General features: G+C 35.4%; 1 protein-coding gene across 1 annotated transcript; it reads left to right on the forward strand.

The window, feature by feature from the left end:
* The first annotated feature begins 412 nt into the window (after window positions 1-412).
* LOC117243463 (xanthine dehydrogenase) lies at window positions 413-11,794 on the forward strand. The gene is given in 30 exon segments (XM_033510968.1): window positions 413-505; window positions 1,640-1,775; window positions 2,545-2,602; window positions 3,080-3,176; window positions 4,103-4,209; window positions 4,212-4,317; window positions 5,188-5,434; window positions 5,543-5,684; window positions 5,794-5,961; window positions 6,061-6,137; window positions 6,289-6,495; window positions 6,581-6,765; window positions 6,843-6,956; window positions 7,047-7,170; window positions 7,268-7,564; window positions 7,716-7,838; window positions 7,948-8,119; window positions 8,122-8,166; window positions 8,169-8,301; window positions 8,413-8,587; window positions 8,676-8,867; window positions 8,938-9,083; window positions 9,299-9,476; window positions 9,684-9,812; window positions 10,053-10,295; window positions 10,407-10,536; window positions 10,539-10,579; window positions 10,581-10,658; window positions 11,306-11,473; window positions 11,593-11,794. Coding segments are annotated over 29 exon segments (4,035 nt in total). The 5' UTR covers window positions 413-505; window positions 1,640-1,667; the 3' UTR covers window positions 11,638-11,794.
* The last annotated feature ends 12,918 nt before the right edge of the window (window positions 11,795-24,712 follow it).

Raw genomic sequence — 24,712 nt, forward strand, 5'->3', positions numbered from 1 at the left:
AAAAATTGTGTAATCGTTTTTTCAAATCGAACACATACAATGATTCAAATAATCATCAAAGAATCTCCTACTTCGCTTATATAAAATACTTATATAAACTTTTATATAAATATTTGTATAAACTTTTCATCAATATCATAATGCAAACATTTTATTGTGCTTAATCCTGTACTATATTATATTAGTGTAGAAAAAAAGTTTAATTAATTTAAGAAGCATTTTTCTCATACTTGATTAACTGTAGTTCAATTTGTAATTGCAAAAGAATGTAAAGGAATGTATACACAATAATGTCAATCCTAAGAGAGAAGCGGTTTGCTGAGGGATAAGATGTGGTAGGGACAAATTGCTTTATTCGTGTATTGTGACTTTCTAATAAAACGCAACCCACACATACGCAAGACATATCTTACTCGATGATAACCTACTGGCCAGTCGTTCACTGTTGTTTGAGCAGTTCTGTACGAGTTCCTCAACAAGCTAAAAGTTTTAATTCAAAAAAAAGGTAACTTTTCTATATTTATAATCATTACGTACATGTACACATATAATCATTTTTAATTTATTTCTATTTTATAAAATAATTTAACTATAGTATCTCAGCAATACTACTTTCTAAAATAATTTAATAATAGTGCCTTCCTTTGAATGCATATTTGCTGTATGTATCGTGCTGTGAACTTTTAATATGTTAAACTATACAAAATAGTAAATACAATTTTGACGATTTTGATGAAAAATTTAATTTTGCCACAAATGTCAGTTTCTTTTTTATAACGTGAATGCAACAGGTGATAAAATTATCGTTCAAATAACAAAGAATTAAATGTAAAATTTACCTTAATATTACGTCTAGAATGTTGTCATTTGAAGAGCTTAAGGAAACAATTTGATATTGTAATTTAAGTTTTTTCCTATTATATCTAGATATCATTATTATTTTGTTATTACTAATTGTATATTGTTTTAATAAATATACTTTAATAAGTGTATATAGATTGATTTAAGATAATATAAATTCTTTTATAAATGTCTCATTTTACATGAATTCCTCTATCATAAACTTCAAGTTTTACTTAAGTGTTTTTCTTTTTATTATTTTCTATTGGAGGTCTATTGGAGGTCCATGGGAGGCATATAGGTCAATCTTATCATAATTTCCTTAAACAACATGTATTGCAAAAGTATTATGCGTTAAAAATAATAGTATAAATATTATTGTAGATGTATGTATTTGAAATAAATGTATTTGATAAAAAAAAGTTTTGGAAATCAATATCTGACAATTTTTTGTGCAAAGAGAAATATATTTTTTGATAACAAATATTACAAAAAAGTACAAGATATATGTTGTCAAAAGATAAATTTCTTATAAAAGACATTTTTATATCTCTTTCTGATAATGAAATGTACAAAGTATATTATTTTATCATCTCTCAACAACAATAATACATATGGCCCAATAATAATAAGATGAAGTCAGATTATATTGAACATATATAGAAATTTGTGTAGATTTTCATATTCTGGAAAAACAAGAATACTTGATATTTTTATCGTCAAGCATAGTTATAGAGGTATATAATAATATTACTATATTATACTAGTGAATAAATAATTTTGAGAATTTCTTTCACAGGTTTCATTGAGATTTATAATAAGCAAAAATGGTTCAGGATGAGAAAACCATTGCTCAATCTGCACTTGTCACATCAAATAATGTAGGACGTGATAGAGTTTCACATACTTTGGTGTTTTATGTGAATGGCAAGGAGGTATATACATATTTTATATATAGCATCTTAATAAGTATGCATGTGAGAGAAATGTGACAACTATATTTAGAGTACATTCTTATATGATACAATCTTATATGGTATATTCTTATACAATATATCTTATTTTAAGAATATATATTTTCCTTCAACTAAATTATTAATATTAAAATTAAAAAGCTCCTTGATGAATGTTACACTTAAATAAACTGCTAAGAATGTATTTCTATGTACTCTAAAACCTATTCTATTCTTTTTATTCTACTTGTTTATGTATATTCTATCTATGTATTTATTTCAAGTTCACTTCTAAAATTGTTTACTTAAAATGAAATGAACAATTTTCTGCTGACTCAGAATTCTGGTATATAGTATATATACATATTGAATTTGATGAGTATAATTTTTATGTGATGCTATTAATTATTTATGATATAATTAATTAATTATATATATATATAACTTTTTTATATAGCTGAAAATTAAATTCTATTTCTTTGTATTCAATCTTTAAAATAAATATGTAATATGTAATAAAATATGTATTGTGAAAAATATATATAAATATATAAAAAATATATTTATAAAGACCACTATCTCTTGATTACTTTATATGTAACATTTATAGCTGTGTAATGTTTTTGATCGTGACATTTTTCATTGTACTTTTTTTTAATCACAGCAATATTTGACGAAGTTTTAAAGAAATATAATTTCTACGTGCGTGCGCGCGATTTTTCATTTTACATTATAAATATTGATATTATAGGTGGTAGATGACAATGTCGATCCACAATGGACTTTACTATGGTATTTGAGAAATAAATGTATCCTTCCTGTATCTGAAAGATGATATTGGCGAAATAATGCAGAAATTGGAATTAGAATTCATTAAAAATAAACTTGAAATAAATTAGTTTATATATAAAATATATCGGGTAATAAATTTTAATAAAGACAGAAATTTATTTTCTTCTTTTGGCAATATTATATTGTTTTTAATGTTGCTTTAGACGCAGAATAGTTGATAGAAATTTGTATTTTATCCAATACAAGATTAAATATTTCTTGACTAAAAATGTTTGACACTATGAAGTTTTAAAATAAATATAAGATATTAAAAATTGACAAAAATGTTGCTAAAAGATAGTAAAAATAGCCGAACGATAATGTCGAATACTAAATATATAAAATACGGTGAGAAGTAGAAGTAGAAAGATGAAAAACATTTATAAAAGTATTAGAAATGTTGAGACATAAATAAAAATACTTTTAAAAGAAAATTCTTAACTCAAATAATTTAGTAAACTTAACCGGCACGAAACTGGGTTGTGCAGAAGGTGGTTGTGGAGCATGCACTGTAATGATATCAAAATTGGACCGTGCAACAGAAATTATTACGTATCCTTTACAATATCTTTAAAATCATTTTCTTCAAAATATACATATATTAGATCATCATATAAATAATATCGTTTTTTTTTCTAACACTAAAGAACTATTAACTAAAACTAAAAAAAAATTAATATTCACATTTATCTTTAATCATTGATGTACTGACCGTGGCTTTCTATGATTCTTTTCCATTTTTCAACTAACTAATCTTAATTGCATTTTTAACAAGTTCTTCAGTTTTTGTATTAAGCAACTCATTCACCAGTGAAACCAGTTTCATTTAACCAGTGAAAAGAATCAGTGAAGTATCTTTGACATTTTCTCATATATAGGACATGTTCATTGTACTATAGTACTTTAAATGTATTGCTTTTTTAAAATTCGTATAGCATACAATGCCGCAAATGGTAATCGCCGATGCTCATTTTATAACTTAAAGTAGAAGAATACCGACCTAATTGCCTTAATTTTCCAGAGGGTACTGCTGGAATGAGACAGTCGAGAAAATACTCTTAAACTCTCAAGAAACAAAAGGCGAAACTTCTATAAACACATCAACGAAGCATAATACACACAACATAATACATAATTTATCCAGTAAAGTAATATAAGACACTTACTTATGGGATGACCTATTTTCCAGAATAGAATCGCAAATAATAAGTAACTGGATGATGATAGATCATTGAAAGTAATGATGCGCATACTGCTGCTGTTAAATTTCCAATTCCAAAATCATATTTTTATATCCATTCGAGACTTAAGTATTTCTTAATACAAAAATCAACGTGCCAAAGTATTCTGGTATCATGAATAAATATTCGAATGAAAAAAGAAACTTCTTCAAAATTAAAAAGTTGTATATAATGATATATACATAAATAAAACCGAGGGATAATTTTTTCCTTGACCGCTTAATATTTAACAAACAGACATTTAGCAGTAAACGCGTGCTTGACTCCAGTTTGTGCTATGCATGGTCTAGCGGTTACCACTGTCGAAGGTATTGGAAGTGTTAAAACGAAACTTCATCCGGTTCAAGGCGCATAAAAAGCAACGGTCAAAATGGTTTTTGCACACCTGGATTGTGTCGCATTGCTGGAAACACTCCTAAACCAACTATGAAGGATCTTGAAATTGCCTTTCAGGTAAAATTATGATCATTTATGCAACGTTGCTGCATACGAAATGTAGTAATTTCAAGTTTCGAAAATAAGATAAATGAAGTAGAATGTTTATAGGAATATTGCCTTCAAAATAGTCCCTTCGAAATTGTATACACGCATTTTATAATACCATTGGTATTCGTATTTCGATATCTATCTCAACCCTTTGGCTTATAATGTTATCGGCAAGTTATAGGTAATTTAAATCTCATAACATTAAAATATCACAAGCAATTTGTATCCAATAATCCCCAGTCTTGAAATTTGGTGTCAAAGACAAAGTTAAAATTGGACTTTGTTTGATTCAAGTAAATATCATCGACAAACTTGCCATCGATTTATTTTGTCCTTAATTCATCTCACGAGTGTGCTTCAATTAATCGAATATGTGTTCTATTTATAACTCCTTTTATTCGTGAGAATAAAAAGAAGTTATAGCGAGACAAATCAAACCAATAGAGAGATACTACATGTTTACAGTTTTGCTACTTTATTAACGTTATTCTTGAAATTTTATTAATACATCTCGTATGTTGTTGGACAGTTAAATAAAAATTAGTTATATTACTTATATTATGATTCAAAACTACACTTCTTTTTCTTTTCTTTTCTTTTCTTTTCTTTTCTTTTCTTTTCTTTTCTTTTCTTTTCTTTTGCTTTCTTGATATTCTGTAACGTCCTAAATAGCTCCGAGTGCAAAGGACTAATTATAATTTTAAAGAAGATTCTTAGATTTATTTCATATTTCTGTACATAAAATTATTATATGTATTTTACTGATTTATTTAAATTTTTTGCTTTATTATTCATATCATTATTATTTTATCATTTTTAATTGACAGTGTGTTTGTAGGAAATTTATGCAGATGTACTGGGTATCGCCCTATCATAGAGGCTTATAGAACCTTTACAGAAGAATGGGAAACAATGCAATTAATGTCAAAAAGTAATGAAAAATCTTTAACAAATGGAGAATGTCCTATGGGAGAAAATTGTTGTAAAAAGATACCAATAGCAGAACCTACAGAAGTTTTTGATACGAAAGAATTCTGTCTGTACGATCCTTCTCAAGAAATTATATTTCCACCCAAGTTACACGTAAATTATTTATTCAATATTAATATCTTTTAAATTAATCAGTTTGGACATCCAATGTATGACTAATATCTCTTTTTCGTTTCAATAAATTAAATAAACTTTTTCTAGATTTCTAAGCACCTAGATGAGGAATACTTAATAATAAAAGGAAAAGATGTCACATGGTACAGACCAAAAACTCTTATTGAGTTATTGCAATTAAAAAATCAATATCCAAATGCAAAAATTGTTGTAGGAAACACAGAGATAGGTAAAATTTACTTACTTATTTAAAAGATTATTTAAATTTGTATATCTTTTTAATATAGTTGGAAAAATAAGCTGAGTGAGAATACTAAACTAATTGTACATACTTTCAGGGGTTGAAGTTAAATTCAAGTACTTATCCTATCCAGTTCTTATACAGCCTACTTTAATTAAAGAAATGCATGTTATAGAAGAATATCCAAAATTACTGAATGTAGGTGCTAGTGTCACACTTGTTGAGATGGAGAAAGCCTTACGAAACCAAATTGCCATAAAACCTGGTAGATGCTCCTATATTATATTTTAAATTTTGTACTGTAAGATATTTAGAGTAATAACTTTGTGGATATATTATAGATTATGTTTTATTATTACTACAGAATACCAAACAAGAATTTTTACTGAAATAATTAATATGCTTCATTGGTTTGCTGGGAAACAAATCAGAAATGTTGCTGTAAGTAATTTGGTCTATTATAATTTTTATATATACATTCTATTAGTCTATCTATTGATCTACTATAATATTTTTTTCTTCGAAATGATTTATAAATTTTTTGCTGTGAAATGTAACTTTTGAGCTAAGAAGCTTTTTTATTTTTCTATAGGCTGTTGGTGGAAATATAATGACAGGAAGTCCCATATCAGATCTAAATCCAATTTTTATGGCAGCTGGAATAAAACTGAATGTTTCGAGTATGAAGAATGGAGTTAGGCTTATTCCAATGGATCATACTTTTTTTAAGGGCTATAGACAAAATGTTGTTTCACCAGAAGAGATTTTACTTTCAATTCAAATACCGTTTTCTGAAAAAGTACATAAAATTTTGAAGATAACAAAACAATATTATACTATTTATTAATAAATAGTTTACAGTACTATATTTTCCTATTTCATAGAATCAATATTTTGTTGCCTATAAACAAGCAAGAAGGCGAGATGATGACATTGCTATCGTTAATATGGCATTAAATATATTCTTTGAACCAGAAAGTGACATTGTTAGTCAAGCACATCTGGCTTTTGGTGGAATGGCTCCAACAACAGTTTTAGCTAGAAACACTTGCGACATTATGGTTGGAAGGTATTTTATAAAATTATGCAATATTTATTTTTAACCATATCTCTTATAAAGAAAATATTAATGTAGAATTGTTTTAGAAAATGGAACACAGATCTTCTAGAAACTGTTTACGATTCATTATTAAACGAACTAGTTTTACCAGATAGTGTTCCAGGTGGAATGGTCAAGTATCGTAAATCTTTAACTTTAAGGTATACATATATATATTTATACTTCAATAATTTTTTCTTCAAGTCCTTGAAAGAGACGTTATTTGTATATAACACTTTTGACTTTTACAGCCTATTCTTTAAAGGATTTTTACACATAGCTAAAAAGCTCCAAGTATGTTTGCCAAAAGAAATTGAAAGTGCTGCAGAAGGATTCCATACTAAAGAACCAAGGAGTTCACAATATTATCAAGTGGTACCTGTTACTTAGTCTAATTTGACACACTGTTTTATACAATTTTTCTTGAAAGTATATAATTTTGTATATTAATATTTTGTGTATTTTGTGATAGGTTCCAAAGGATCAGGAGGTAAATGATTTCGTTGGGAAAACAGTTGTTCATGCCAGTGCATTTAAACAAGCAACAGGAGAAGCGATATATTGCGATGATATGCCAAAATTCTCTGACGAGCTTTATTTAGCTGTAGTTTTATCTACTAGAGCTCATGCAAAATTTTTGAAAATCGATGCAACTAAAGCATTGTCGTTAGAAGGAGTAGTTGCCTTTTATAGTGGGAAAGATTTACCCGAAAAGCAACGATTTTATGGTCCTATAGTTCAGGATGAACAAGTGTTTATTTCGGACAAAGTAAGAATTTTTGGAATGTTTAGAAAAAAAAGTCAATCTTTTATTCAGAGAAGATATATTTATATAGAAAGAGTTTTACATAACATATGATTTAATATAATTGAATTACAATTAATCTCAGAATAAGTAAAAGGTGAATATGTTCCTTAAGGTGACAAGTCACGGTCAAGTAATTGGAGCAGTCATAGCTGTTAATCAAGCTATTGCACAAAAGGCTGCCAGAATGGTTGAAGTCGAGTATGAGGATTTACAACCAGTGATCATTTCTATAGAGGTATAATAAAAGTACATAGCCAGAATATATAACTTTAAATTTTGAATTAATTTTTTATCTTAAAGAATAAGTTTTGATGTTTTAAAGAAGTAATCTTAAATAATTGTAGGACGCTATTAAACATCGTTCCTTTTTCGAGCAAACACCAAAACGTATAAAAAAGGGAGATGTAGAAAAGGCTTTCGCCGAATCGAAGCATATTCTCGAAGGGGAGGTTCGAATAGGAGGGCAAGAGCATTTTTACCTCGAGACAAATGCAACTTTGGTAATTCCCAAGGAAGAGACGAATTAGAAGTATATTGTTCAACACAACATCCTTCAGAGATTCAAATACATTTCAGAAAGTTTTAAATATTCAAGCTAATAAGGTTGTGGTTAAAGTGAAAAGATTAGGTGGTGGTTTTGGAGGAAAAGAGTCTCGCCCTGCGATACTTGCTTTACCAGTTGTTTTTGCTGCATACAAGTAATTATATTTGCACGCAATAAAGTAATAAAACACAAAATGTGGCAAAACGAAGTTATCTTTAAATTGGATTAACAGAAGGATTTGCATTATGATAATTTACCTTTACAGATTAAGAAAACCAGTACGCTGTATGTTTGATAGAGACGAAGATATTATGATAACTGGTGGAAGACATCCGTTTTTATTAAAATATAAAGTTGGATTTGACGATAATGGTGCGATTAAAGGAGCGCAAGTTTATATTTACAACAACGCGGGTTACTCCCGCGATCTTTCTTCGTCAGTATGTTAATATGTATATTAATAGTTCCAGAATATTTTATTTATAAAATGTTAGATTGTATTCATATATATATATATCTATTTGTTAGATTGTAGAACGTGCTATGTTCCATTTTGAAAATTCGTATAAAATACCAGCAGCTGATGTGTATGGTTTTATGTGTAAAACTAATATACCGTCAAATACAGCATTCCGTGGTTTTGGAGGTCCACAAGGAATGTTTTTAGCCGAAACAATGATCAGACATATTGCAGAATATTTAACTAAAGACCCTGCTGAGGTATGATCACAATTTAATACTATATATAAAAGCATACAATTTTAAATCACTAAATAAATAATCTTAACAGGTTGCAGAGTTAAATTTATACAAGGAAGGAGATACCACTCATTATAATCAAAAGCTTATTAATTGTACATTGCAACGTTGCTGGGAAGAGTGTCTTTTATCTTCAAATTACAATGAACGGCTTGTACAAGTCCAAAAGTATAACAGGTATGTATTTCTAAATACTGTTTTAGTAAAATACTTTTTCTATGTTTCATTTTTATTTTATATTTCTCATTTAATTTATTTCCATTATTCTTTTCTTTTTTATATTCTATAACTTTCTTAAAAAATGCTATAGTTTTATTTATTGTACAATCATGATTGTACTTTGAAGTTTCAATGATACAAAGTATTGACTCTAATAAATACTATTCCAATAGAGAAAATAGGTACAAGAAAAAGGGATTGGCAATAGTTCCAACCAAATTTGGTATTTCTTTCACTGCACTGTTTTTAAATCAAGCAGGGGCACTTGTACATGTTTATACAGATGGTTCTGTATTAATTAGTCATGGTGGTGTTGAAATGGGACAAGGTTTACATACAAAAATGATACAAGTAAATTTTATTTATTTTTCTATTTTGATTTCACTTAAATTATCATTCTCATTTGTTATATACTCTTCACAAATTTAGTAGTTTTTAATCATTTCATATTTAAAAATTTTATTCATATTCATATTATTACTGACATTACAAGTAATGTGTATCATATATTATATGATATTTATTTTCAAGCTTCTCCATTTTCTATTTAATATTTAGGTAGCAAGCAGATCACTGAAATTGAAACCAGATAAAATACATATAATGGAAACTGCTACCGATAAAGTACCAAATACATCTGCTACAGCAGCTAGTGCTGCTTCAGATTTGAATGGTATGGCTATTATGGTAAGTAAAAATGATTTGTTTTCTTTCAATTTACTTCCAACGTTTTTTGCTTATTTCTTCTATTCTTTTACTCTTATTTAAAATTTTGATATTATGATAATCTATTACTCATTACTTATAATCTATATACATACTTGCTTTTTATTGCTTTTCCTCACTTAAATTTCGATCTTTGCAATACGAGTAATATAATATACTTGCAATTAAACAATGATTTTAAACGTTGTAAAAAAATTTCAGTATGCTTGTAACGAAATTATGAAACGACTAAAACCAGTGACAGATAAGAACCCAAATGGAACATGGGAAGAGTGGATAAAAACAGCTTATTTTGAAAGAATTAGCCTTTCCGCTACCGGTTTTTATAAGACTCCTGATATAGGATACTCATTCAAAACTAACACAGGAAACCCATTTAATTATTTTACATATGGTGTTGCGTGTTCTGAAGTAGAAATTGATTGCCTGACTGGAGACCATCAAGTAAATATATTTCAAGATACTTATAGATATCAAAAGGGAATTGTACATGTTAAAATGTACTTCAATATAACTATAAATTACTAATATCTAAATATTGATATTTGTATATAGGTATTGCAAACTGATATTGTAATGGATTTAGGAGAAAGCATAAATCCTGCAATTGACATAGGACAAATTGAAGGAGCTTTTGCTCAAGGATATGGTCTTCTTACGCTAGAAATGGTATTTCTCAGAACTGAGTCCTTGCTACTAGAGGTCCAGGTGCATATAAGCTACCTGGCTTTTACAGATATTCCCAAAATATTTAATGTATCCTTATTGAAAGGTGCCTCAAATCCTCGTGCTGTTTACTCATCCAAGGTAATATATTCTTAAGAGAAACCAAGAATTTGATTTATATTTATCATTTCTCATTTTTTATTGTTATTGTTACTGTTAAGAATGACAAGGTATTGGTCATTTTTCGAATTTCCCAAATTGTTGGCAATGTCCCAGCCGTTTAGCAGGTTTAGCTTGTCTTATCTCTTTTTCTATTCTGTTATTCATCTTCAGTCGCCTACCGTGGTCGGCAATTTCTGCTGTGGTCAACAACAGAGCTCCATTAACGGTATTTTCATCGTCTGCCCATCAAGGATTCGACGAAAATTATTTTTTCAAGTTGAACTTCAATATCATTCTCGATGAAGATGATTTGGACCGCTGCGTGTTTAGAATTTCAAATCCACAATCAAATCATTTATCAATGTTCGAATGGAGTCGAGTTTTCCAGAAAAAAAACGAAATTCGCCGCGGCGCTGAAGAAACGCCAACTTAATTATGGCGAATTACACACGACATCCGCATTCGCGCATATAAGTTAAGGTTTTTTTAAAGTAATGTATTTCAATTTCAAAACAAGTATTGAGAGAATCAAACTGTGTTCCAGTTTGTGTTCATGGTGTCATTCGTTCTTATTATTTGTTCGTTCCTAATCCTTATAGATTTCTAAACAATTACTGTTATTTTAGGCTGTAGGAGAACCACCACTATTTTTAGCATCTTCCGTGTTCTTCGCAATAAGAGAAGCTATTAAATCTGCTCGTCAGGAATATGGTCTCAAAAATTACTTCCAATTAGATGCACCTGCAACTGCTGCCCGTATTCGACTAGCATGTGTTGATGAACTTACTTCAAAGGTGAATTGCATTTTTTGTATAAAAATATTCGATATAAACTCATTGAGAATTTTGTACTTATAGTTGTTTAATTTATACGGGAAAAACAATAATTAATATTCACATATTTTATGTTACAGATTGCAGAACCAGATGTACAACGTCAGTGGAATATTGTTCCATAGAAATATTTTGATGAACTAGACTAACTAGAGAATAAATACTACCAATTTTGTTACTGAATTTTATTACATTGTAAATGTAGAATAAGTAATAGTTTTAAAAGACTTGTTACACATAGAATGTACTAATTTTATTAATGTTAATAAAATTAATGAAATTACGTTTTTTAGGCAATTTTTTACTTTACTAAAAACACGTAAAAAACAAAACTAAAATCGCGATTGCAGCCATTAGCTCGTATTATTTGTTATACAATTCGTAATTGTATCGCATATAACAATGCAATTAGTAATGATATATCAAACAATACGATCGCACAGGTCTCACCACGAGGAGGTGCTGCGAACGGAGACCCACCCTAACGTTGTCCAACGGTGTCCAACAGTGTCCAACGTTGTACAACGGTGTCCAACGTTGTACAACGATGTCCAACGTTGTCCAACGATGTCCAACGTTGTCCAACGGTGTCCAACGTTGTCCAACGATGTCCAACGACGTCCAACGACGTCCAACGACGTCAAACGATGTCAAACGATGTCAAACGATGTCAAACGATGTCAAACGATGTCAAACGATGTCCGACGGTGTCCAACGACGTCCAACGGTGTCCAACGATGTCCAACGATGTCCAACGGTGTCCAACGATGTCCAACGACATCCAACGGTGTCCAACGCTGTCCAACGATGTCCCACGTTGCAGTCCAGTCTAGATCATCCAAAATTCTGTTGGTGGCTTTTGGAGACCCAAACTGGACCGACGGTATCCCACGGTGTCCCACGGTGCAGTCCAGTCTAGATCATCCAAAATTCTCTTAGAGGCTTTTGGTGATCCAAACTGGACTGGTGCGTAGTTCTTAGCTTGGCATCGTTTTCCAAAAATTAATCAACTGATTAATTTTTGGAAAAGGATGCCAATTACCAGGTCTCACCACGAGGAGGTGACTACGCACGAGACCCGCCCATGAGTTTTTTAACATTACGCATCGGTCTCGACATTCAACCTACTGGCAAGAATGTCGAGTTCTGACTCTACTTCATGGGCCTGCGTAAAGAGGTAGTTGTTTCGTAGCCTAACTGCGAAACACATATCTCGAACGCAGCGCTTACATAAATCCTTACAAACGTGAAACAACATACATAACACACCATCTATCTCCCACACAACGATTACACCGATCAGTACAAATATCATACAATAATTCGCATCCCTACTGGCATCATTCGGTATCAAACACTCATTTATCTAACTTGGAATGAAAAGAAGAAAATGTAGCTACTGACACTGTATATACCATTTCGTGTCTTGCAGAAGGGACATACGAGTCGCTGTACTAAACTGCTTAACGTTCTACTTTTGCGACACTATAAGATATTGAAGATACTGAAAAGTTATAAACTCTAACGTGATCTCAATAAGTTTCCCTTAAAAATGGGAAAACAAGAAAATGCCCGATGAATCAGATGATAAAGGAAAAAATCGCGGCGCGCCCGTAACGAACGAGATCGCGATCTCTCGAAAGAACTAACAAACCTACGCGACGTACGCCCGTACACGAGATAACCCCGAGGTTCAGCGGAAAGCCCAAGAATTGACCGTAACTCGATTCCTGTTTCGCCGTTCGAAACTTACACGAGTCGCGGTCGATGGCGCCGACCGATGATGCAAGTGATCCACGGGCAATTCAGTCGTGGATCCAGCACATAGGCCAGCAACTTAACACACTCCAACTGAACATGTGGAACCCGGGGATGGACCGCTGAACAGGATTACGAAGGCAAGAGGCCTCAACTGAACAGTGGGGTCCACTCACGGGGAGGGACCGCTGAACAGGATTACGAAGGCATTGACCTCAACTGAACAGTGGGGTCCACTCCCGCGGGCCCGAACAGAATTACGGAGGACGTGAAATTGCAGGTCCCTGACCGAGTACCAAAGTACCAATCGGACAGGACTGCAGATCCACGACTGAATCCCCAACAGATTCGCTAGCATCACCGGCGCGACGACAACTCCCGCGATCCGATGCGAACGTCGAGCAGTCGTCGAGCAGTCACAAAGACAGAGGTGTCCTTGGGGCGACTTACGAATCCAAAGAGTTGTCCAGTGCACGTTGACCCGCACGTACGCGGAATACGCGCGAGCGAGTACGCCACGCTACGGTTTGAAAGAACTGAGACATGGCGAACCAATAAATCGCGAGTACAATAAGTACTGTGTGGTAAGCGAGTGGAGGGAGACGAGATTTTTCTTTTTTTCGTTCTAAGGTGGATAAATATCGTTGTACAGAATGAGCTCACAATGCACTTAACATAGGTATCTACCTTACGATTAATTAAGACTAAAACGTACGCATCCCACGGTGTCCAACGAAGTACTACGGCGTCCAACGATGTCCCACGGCATCCAACGGTGTCCAACGTTGTCCAACGGTGTCCAACGTTGTCCAACGATGTCCCACGGCGTCCAACGATGTCCAACGTTGTCCAACGGTGTCCAACGGTGTCCAACGGTGTCCAACGGTGTCCAACGGTGTCCAACGTTGTCCAACGTTGTCCAACGTTGTCCAACGGTGTCCAACGGTGTCCAGCGGTGTCCAACGACGTCCAACGACGTCCAACGACGTCCAACGACGTCCAACGGTGTCCAACGGTGTCCAACGATGTCCAACGACGTCCAACGGTGTCCAACGATGTCCAAAGGTGTCCAACGATGTCCAACGACGTCCAACGATGTCCAACGCTGTCCAACGATGTCCCTCGTTGCAGTCCAGTCTAGATCATCCAAAATTCTGTTGGTGGCTTTTGGAGACCCAAACTGGACCGACGGTATCCCACGGTGTCCCACGGTGCAGTCCAGTCTAGATCATCCAAAATTCTTTTCGCGGCATTTGGTGACCCACACTGGACCGACGATGTCCCACGTTGCAGTCCAGTGTAGATCATCCAAAATTCTTTTCGCGGCATTTGGTGACCCACACTGGACCGACGATGTCCCACGTTGCAGTCCAGTGTAGATCATCCAAAATTCTTTTCGCGGCATTTGGTGATCCACACTGGACCGACGACGTCCCACGGTGTCCAACGATGTCCCACGGTGCAGTCCAGTATAGATCATCCAAAATTCTTTTCGCGGCATTTGGTGACCCACACTGGACCGACGACGTCCCACGGTGTCCAACGATGTCCCACGGTGCAGTCCAGTCTAGATCATCCAAAATTCTTTTCGCGGCATTTGGTGACCCACACTGGACCGACGACGTCCCACGGTGTCCAACGATGTCCCACGGTGCAGTCCAGTCTAGATCATCCAAAATTCTCTTAGAGGCTTTTGGTGATCCAAACTGGACTGTTGCGTAGTTCTTGGCTTGGTATCGTTTTCCAAAGATTAATCAACTGATTAATTTTTGGAAAACGATGCCAATTACCAGATCTCACCACGAGGAGGTGACTACGCACGAGACCCGCCCATGAGTTATTTAACATTATGCATCGGTCTCGACATTCAACCTATTAGCAAGAATGTCGAGTTCTGATTCTACTTGATCATGGGCCTGCGTAAAGAGATAGTGGTTTCGTAGCCTAACTGCGAAACACATATCTCGAACGCAGCGCTTACATAGATCTTTACAAACGTAAAACATCATACATAACACACCATCTATCTCCCACATAACGATTACATCGATCAGTACAAATATCGTACAATAATTCGCATCCCTACTGGCATCATTCGGTATCAAACACACATTTATCTAACTTGGAATGAAAGGAAGAAAATGTAGCTACTGACACTGTATATACCATTTCGTGTCTCGCAGAAGGGACATACGAGTCGCTGTACTAAACTAGTTATCGTTTTACTTTTGCGACACTGTAAGATATTGAAGATACTGAAAAGTTATAAACTCTAACGTGATCTCAATAAGTATCCCTTAAAAATGGGTAAACAAGAAAATGCCCGATGAATCAGATGATAAAGGAAAAAAGCGCGGCGCGCCCGAAACGAACGAGATCGCGATCTCTCGAAAGAACTAACAAACCTACACGACGTACCCCCGTACACGAGATAACCCCGAGGTTCAGCGGAAAGCCCAAGAATTGACCGTAACTCGATTCCTGTTTCGCCGTTCGAAACTTACACGAGTCGCGGTCGATGGCGCCGACCGATGATGCTAGTGATCCACTGGTAATTCAGCCGTGGATCCAGCACATAGACCAGCAACTTAACACACTCCAACTGAACATGTGGAACCCGGGGATGGACCGCTGAACAGGATTACGAAGGCAAGAGGCCTCAACTGAACAGTGGGGTCCACTCACGGGGAGGGACCGCTGAACAGGATTACGAAGGCATTGACCTCAAATGCACAGTGGGGTCCACTCCCGCGGGCCCGAACAGAATTACGGAGGACGTGAAATTGCAAGTCCCTGACCGAGTACCGAAGTACCAATCGGACAGGACTGCAGATCCACGACTGAATCCCCAACAGATTCGCTAGCATCACCGGCGCGACGACAACTCCCGCGATCCGATGCGAACGTCGAGCAGTCGTCGAGCAGTCACAAAGACAGAGGTGTCCTTGGGGCGACTTACGAATCCAAAGAGTTGTCCAGTGCACGTTGACCCGCACGTACGCGGAATACGCGCGAGCGAGTACGCCACGCTACGGTTTGAAAGAACTGAGTCATCGCGAACCAATAAATCGCGAGTACAATAAGTACTGTGTGGTAAGTGAGTGAGGGGAGACGAGATTTTTCTTTTTTTCGTTCTAAGGTGGATAAATATCGTTGTACAGAATGAGCCCACAATGCACTTAACATAGGTATCTACCTTACGATTAATTAAGACTAAAACGTACGCATCCCACGGTGTCCAACGAAGTCCCACGGCGTCCAACAATGTCCCACGGCGTCCAACGGTGTCCAACGTTGTCCAACGATGTCCCACGGCGTCCAACGATGTCCAACGTTGTCCAACGGTGTCCAACGCTGTCCAACGATGTCCCACGTTGCAGTCCAGTCTAGATCATCCAAAATTCTGTTGGTGGCTTTTGGAGACCCAAACTGGACCGACGGTATCCCACGGCGTCCCACGGTGCAGTCCAGTCTAGATCATCCAAAATTCTTTTCGCGGCATTTGGTGACCCACACTGGACCGACGATGTCCCACGTTGCAGTCCAGTATAGATCATCCAAAATTCTTTTCGCGGCATTTGGTGACCCACACTGGACCGACGATGTCCCACGTTGCAGTCCAGTGTAGATCATCCAAAATTCTTTTCGCGGCATTTGGTGATCCACAATAGACCGACGATGTCCCACGGCGTCCCACGGCGTCCCACGATGTCCAACGTTGCAGTCCAGTGTAGATCATCCAAAATTCTTTTCGCGGCATTTGGTGACCCACACTGGACCGACGATGTCCCACGTTGCAGTCCAGTGTAGATCATCCAAAATTCTTTTCGCGGCATTTGGTGACCCACACTGGACCGATGACGTCCCACGGTGTCCAACGATGTCCCACGGTGCAGTCCAGTCTAGATCATCCAAAATTCTCTTAGAGGCTTTTGGTGATCCAAACTGGACTGTTGCGTAGTTCTTGGCTTGGCATCGTTTTCCAAAAATTAATCACTTGATTAATCTTTGAAAAAGGATGCCAATTACCAGGTCTCACCACGAGGAGGTGACTACGCACGAGACCCGCCCATGAATTATTCAACATTATGCATCGGTCTCGACATTCAACCTATTGGCAAGAATGTCGAGTTCTGACTCTACTTGATCATGGGCCTGCGTAAAGAGATAGTTATTTCGTAGCCTAACCGCGAAACACCTATCTCCTACGCAGCAGTTACACGAATCTTTACAAACGCAAAACGACGCAATATCTATCTCCCACGCAACGCAACATTCATCTCCCATACAACGCTTACATCGATCAGTACAAACATCGTACAATAATTCGCAACCCTATCCGCAACATTCCGTATCAAAGACACATTTGTCTAACTTGGAACGAAAGAAAAAAAATGGGGCTACTTTGGAAAAGGAGCCCCAACAATCAGACGATGAAAGAAAAACCGCGGCGCGCCCGGAACGAACGAGATCTCGGTCACTCGAAAGAACTAACAAACCTACATGACGTACCCCCGTGCACTAGATAACCCTAAGGTTCAGCGGAAAGCCCAAGAATTGACCGTAACTCGATTCCTGTTTCGCCGTTCGAAACTTACACGAGTCGCGGTCGATGGCGCCGACCGATGATGCTAGTGATCCACGGGTAATTCAGCCGCGGATCCAGCACATAGGCCAGCAACTTAACACACTCCAACTGAACATGTGGAACCCGGGGATGGATCGCTGAACAGGATTACGAAGGCAAGAGGCCTCAACTGAACAGTGGGGTCCACTCACGGGGAGGGACCGCTGAACAGGATTACGAAGGCATTGACCTCAAATGCACAGTGGGGTCCACTCCCGCGGGCCCGAACAGAATTACGGAGGACGTGAAATTGCAGGTCCCTGACCGAGTACCAAAGTACCAATCGGACAGGACTGCAGATCCACGACTGAATCCCCAACAGATTCGCTAGCATCACCGGCGCGACGACAACTCCCGCGATCCGATGCGAACGTCGAGCAGTCGTCGAGCAGTCACCCAGACAGAGGTGTCCTTGGGGCGACTTACGAATCCAAAGAGTTGTCCAGTGCACGTTGACCCGCACGTACCCGCAATACGCGCGAGCGAGTACGTCACGCTACGGTTCGAAAGAACTGAGCGACCGTGAACCGATAAATCGTGGGAATCATTTTTCCAGTGTGGTAAGCAAGGGGATCACGAGAGACGAGATTTTTATTTTTCGTCCCAAGATAGATAAGTATTTTTGTACAGAATGAGCTTACAATGCACATAACATAGGTATCTATCTTATGATTAATTAAGGCTAAAACGCTCGCATCCCACGGTGTCCCGCGATGTCCCACGGTGTCCCGCGATGTCCCACGATGTCCCACGGCGCCCCCGCGGGGGGATATTAGTCCGGTCTAGATCACCAAAACTATTTTGGATGATCAAGACCAGACTATATTCAAGTAGTTTTTAGCTTGATATCGTTTCTCAAATAATAATACTGATATTCAAAATAGTACTTGGTGTATTATTATTTGGGAAACGATACCAATTACCGGGACCCACCACGAGGAGGTAACTACGCTCGGGTCCCATTTACATAAACAGTTTTTAAGCATTGGAAGCAGAGATGTAAAATTATTTTATAATAAAGCGACATTGTTTGTGCCCGGAGTTTATTTGTTCTTACATTACTTGTAATCTAACGGTCTCGATACTCCGAGGCAAAATAACAACATGATTTGAAATGTTCTCTGAGTCATGTGCAGCTACAGATAAGATGTGGTTGCCTTCGGTTAAATTGTACTCGCTTCCTTGATTCCATGAATATGGTGTGTTGTTTCCTTGGTTTTGAGCAGACATGGAAAATTACATCTTAAAATTACACTCTGTGTTACCACTGGTTTTATACGAAATAGTGAAATGAGAAATTAAATACTGTATTTAAAATTAAAAAATAATGCTATATAGAAATAAAATAGCACTTCGAAGACTTGATAGATTCTGTTAATAAAATAAAACAAAATAAATCATTAATGCACTCACTACGAATTGATGGTATTGATTTATATCAATGAATGTAGAGTTACTTCCGATTAACGGTACAACTGTTATAAATTAAGAGCATCATTACTTTGAATTAATGGGAAAATGTGGTTATAAATTATTGGTATAACTGTTAAGAATTAATGGAGTAATTGTTTTAGATTAATGGCTTAAATGTTACAAATTAATGGCTCAGATGATATAAATTATTAGTTTAAATGTTATAAATTAATAGCTAAATGTATAAAATAACAGTTCAAAAGTTACAAATTAATGGCTTAGATGTTGTAAATTAATAGCTTAAATGTTATAAATTAACGGCTTAGATGTTGTAAATTAATAGCTTAAATTTTATAAATTACTGGCTTAAATGTTATAAATTAATAGTTTAAATGTTAGAAATTAATGGTGTAATTGTATAAAATAATAGCACAAATGTTAAAAATTAATAGTTTAAATGTTATAAATTAATGGCTTAAATGTATAAAATAACAGTTCAAATATTGTAAATTAGTGGCTTAGATGTTGTAAATTGATAGCTTAAATGCTATAAATTAATAACTTAAATGTATAAAATAACAGTTCAAATGTTGTAAATTAATGGTTTAGATGTTGTAAATTAATAGCTTAAATGTTATAAATTAATAGCATAAATGTTATAAATTAATAGTTTAGACGTTATAAATTAATTCCTTAAATGTTATAAATTAATGGCTTAAATGTTATAAATTAATAGCTTAAGTGTTGTAAATTAATGGTTTAGACGTTATAAATTACTAGTTGCAATGTTGTTATTTGATATTTTTTTTTATTTACCTTATATTTAAATTCTTCTTCGATGTTCACTCTCCGGAATTTCAGGCACAAAAGAGCTCGCGCGCGACTTCCGTGTTCCTTATATACCTTGACAAGGTGTCGAGATGTCAATCAAATAGCAACGATTTTTTGACATAGCAGGAGACGGTTTTTCCATTATAATAAACACAAATTGAACGATTTCTTAATTTTTATCGTAAATTGGCGACTTCAACGATTTAATACGATATCCATTTTTATCATTTTAATAGTTTCTGCAAACTAAGACTACATTCACACTTCTTCAATACTAGTTTTCGACTATCAATTAGTTTGAACAAAATTTTCTTAGAGGCTTTTGGTGATCCAAACTGAACTGTTGCGTAGTTCTTGGCTTGGTATCGTTTTCCAAAGATTAATCAGCTGATTAATTTTTGGAAAACGATGCCAATTACCAGGTCTCACCACAAGGAGGTAACTACGCTCGGGCCCCATTTATGTGAAGAGTTTTTAAGCATCGGAAGCAGAAGATGTAAAATTATTTTAGAGCAAAGAAGTAGCGTGTATTGAATTTTATTAATCATTAGTTGCCGAATTCTTATGAGTTGTTAATTGTTAAGTGTGAGTTATAAATTATCAATTTGGTTGTCTTAGTTACACATTAAATAACCCTCGTTTCTTGTTTAAATTTCAATTTATAGTAATTTTGATGACTCTATAATATTGTTATAAATTAAAATCATAATTGTTAAAAATTAATCGAGTAATAGTTTTAGGTTAATAATAAAATGCTATAAATAAATATCGCAATTACTATAAATTATTAGCTCAATTGTTACAAATTAATAATTTAATTGTGAAGAATTAACATATCAAATGTTGTTAACTAATGGTTTACATCTTGTACAGTAACAGTTTAAATATTATAAAGCAATAGTTTAAATATTATAAATTAAAAGCTTAAATGTTATAAAATAATAGTTTAAATGTTGTAGATTGTTGGTTCAAATGTTATAAAGTAATAGTTTAAATGTTGTCGATTAACAGTTTACATGTCCTTGATTAGTTGTTTAAATGATGTTGATTAGTAGTTTAAATGTTATAAATTAGTAGTTTAAATGTCGTTTATTAATAGTTTAAATATTGTAGATTGATGGTTTAAATGTTATAAATTAATGATTTAAATGTTATAAAGTAATAGTTTAAATGTTGTTGAGTAATGGTTTAAATGTCATAAATTAATGGCTTAAATGTTATGTTCTTGTTTCGCAATGATCACTTATTATTAATATTTATGAAGCAGAAAATTTTCAAAATCGAACGCAAAATCGAACAAAGGGTGCTTCATTATATCTGCAATATCAATTAACCTACCATTTAAAGAAAAAAAAAAGAAGAAATTCTGAAAATACCCGAAATTTGATACGCAACGCTAATAAATATAAATCTATGCACTCATATTTAAAAAATACGTAATGCCAATAGCAAGAGATCACAGTGCAACCATTTAGGAGATTGCCGATGAACGATCACATTTGTACAGCTCTTGCAGCTGTACGTGTGATCCAGGAACAGTGTCCGACCAATGCAGTCGGGGGTTTGGGCATTTTGTAAACGCAACACTACTTAACAAAACGCGATCATTCATTATCGCAACGCTAATTCTTATAGTGAATTTAATGAAAATTACTATTTACTATATGAAAAAGCTACTTTAAATACTCTGATATTGCTACTTGCAATACTATAAAATTAATTGAGAACTAACACTTTCTCAATCTAATTTTAAACAATAGTGTTACGCCACGAGGCTTACCACAGGCTGTATTTTCTAACCGTCGCTCGCGGTCCTATAACGTCGCAGACGGATCGTCGCGGCTGCCCGGCAAACAAACATTGTAGTGGCAAGCGCATGGTTCATTAAGCAGGGCGACCTCCAGAAACGTCGACTCGTGGCCGTTATTTTACCTCGCGTAAAAGAATGTGGCGTGATCCGAACGTAGTGGGGGTCGCCTTCCAGAAAAGACGAAAATAATCAAAGGGCGGGCAGTTCCTTCTGACGAGTCAAACATGACACTTCGACAAATCTGACGGGCAAACGAATTTATCTAGAGATATCGCAAAATCGAGTCAAATTTCTGTAACATCTTCATCATATTATTGTAAAATATATTGTTCTATGTTAACCTGTTAATACAGTGTTATATTCATTAAACCACCTCTGTTATCCTAAACGAAACAGGGGAACGACTATTTCGCGGCGTCGATTAACATGATCGTAGCGAGAATTTACAACTCTCGTTGACGTGCTATCTCGCGATCGCGTCTCTCCGCGAACGGTCGTAACAAATAGAAAACAGGATAAATTCTGATACGCATAGTTCTATAAGAAATTCTAAAAATTCATAATAAAAATTGCAAAAGACAATCGCGATATCGTAATTCGCAACTCTAAAGCAAACGCGATTATCATTTTATCGCAACTCTAATTGAAACCGTAATCATTTTCTCGCCACACTAATGAAAAGCCGCGATGTTATTTCGTAACTCTAATACAACCCGTAATTAATTTGTCGCAACACTAATAAAAAAAATCGCGAGTGGAGGGCTGACATATCGCAGTGCAACCATGTAGGAGGTTGCCGATGAATGATCACACTTGTACAGCTCTTGCAGCTGTACGTGTGATCCAGGAACAGTGTCCGACAATTGCAGTCGGAGGGTTTGGGCATTTTGTAAACGCAACTCTACTCAACAAAACGCGATCATTCATTATCGCAACGCTAACAGGAAAAATTAGCAGAACTCGCGATGGAACATTATCGCAACGCTAACTCTTATAGTGAATTTAATAAAAATTACTATTTACTATATAAAAAAGCTACTTTGAATATTCTGGTATTGCTACTTGCAATACTATAAAATTAATTGAAAACTAACACTTTTATAATCTAATTTTAAACAATAGAAAACAGGAAAAATTCTAAAAATTGCAAAAGACAATCGCGATATCGTAATTCGCAACTCTAAAGCAAACGCGATTATCATTTTATCGCAACTCTAATTCAAACCGTAATCATTTTCTCGCCACACTAATGAAAAGCCGCGATGTTATTTCGCAACTCTAATACAACCCGTCATTAATTTGTCGCAACACTAATAAGAAAAATCGCGATTTGCCCAATGGGACGATGGACCGATATATACATCGGCCAAAAAAGCAAACTACTACTACTACTACTACAAATACTAAAATCGAGCATAGTGACAAAGTAGTAACAATAATGACTTCCCATGCTCTGGATGACCCAGAGGATGGGCAGCCATTAGTAGTTGCCCTCTTGAGTGGCAGTTTGCCGGGCCTCTTCGGCTTATAGCCTCTTCTTTCTTCGGGCGCAATGCCCGCTGAAACTTAAATCTAAGCTCGAGACTTCTAAATCGCAAACAAAAAAAAAAACTTACCAATGTAAAATAAAAATATAAACCGCGGAAGCTGATTGAAGTGCACATGGACTGACCAACGATCACAGCAGTGATCGTTGCTCACTCGCATGTGCGTGCTCGAGCAATAAACGTTCGTTTCGACCCATTCGCGACCGCGACCGCGAAATTCGAAAAATCGAAAGGCAAAACCAGAGACGAGTGCATGCTCTACTCGTGCCAGTTTCACCGTCGATTTTTCAAATTACATTTCCAGAAACAGGTTGGTCACACGAAAACGCGCCTACCCGACCAGAGACTGTGCCAACCTGACCGGCCCTACCTACTTATAATTAACAGACATACCAGAAAGTATACTACCTATCCTACCTAGCGCTATATTTAAAAATGGCAAAACAGGCACACCAACACACTCGCTCCACGGTTCTCACACAAACGCTCGGGCGCAAAGGTCCTACACTAGAGAGGACGTCCCGGGACGCCTCCGACACCCGAGCTTAACACACACCATGCACACTCTAAGGTACGTACCGTTTTCCTGAAATCGACTGACGAAGGCTAGTGACCATTGCGTAAAACGTGATAAAACACGTCTGAGGAAATGATATCGTTAAAATAAATGTAAATAAACTTGGTATTATAATTGTAATTTACGGCAATATTTAAAGCGTGGTTACACTTAATCGCGTGGGCGATATTATCACAAATTGTGATTGTATCGAGACGTAAATTGAATCGATATATGTTTCGACATTTTTAATATTTGATGTTTTAACGAATGAAAAAAAGCGACGCAGTTCCACGGCCTAACAACACACACACATAACGTGGAAAATACGTCGTGCACGGTACACTAACACATCGTCAGTCGCTGACAAATTATTATATTACTTAATTCTAGATCATCGTGCCCAATGTCTTTCTCCCATTCAAGTAGCACCTGGGCACGTGAATGAGATCCTGACAATGGGCACGGAAAGGGTTAAAACTGAAAATCCTGATCTAAAAAGATGATTAGTTTGTCTAATTTTTATTTAACGGACTAACGTTCTTTGATTTTATATTTTACTACTTCGTTTCTGATTAAATCTACTTTATTAATTTAATAGTAACTAAGTAACTCTACTTTATTAATTTAATAAATCGGAACAAAACTTTAATATTGC

The sequence above is a fragment of the Bombus vosnesenskii genome, unplaced genomic scaffold (genome assembly GCF_011952255.1).
Source record: "Bombus vosnesenskii isolate JDL3184/JDL3185 unplaced genomic scaffold, Bvos_JDL3184-5_v1.1 scf7180000013266, whole genome shotgun sequence".
Lineage (NCBI taxonomy): Eukaryota > Metazoa > Arthropoda > Insecta > Hymenoptera > Apidae > Bombus > Bombus vosnesenskii.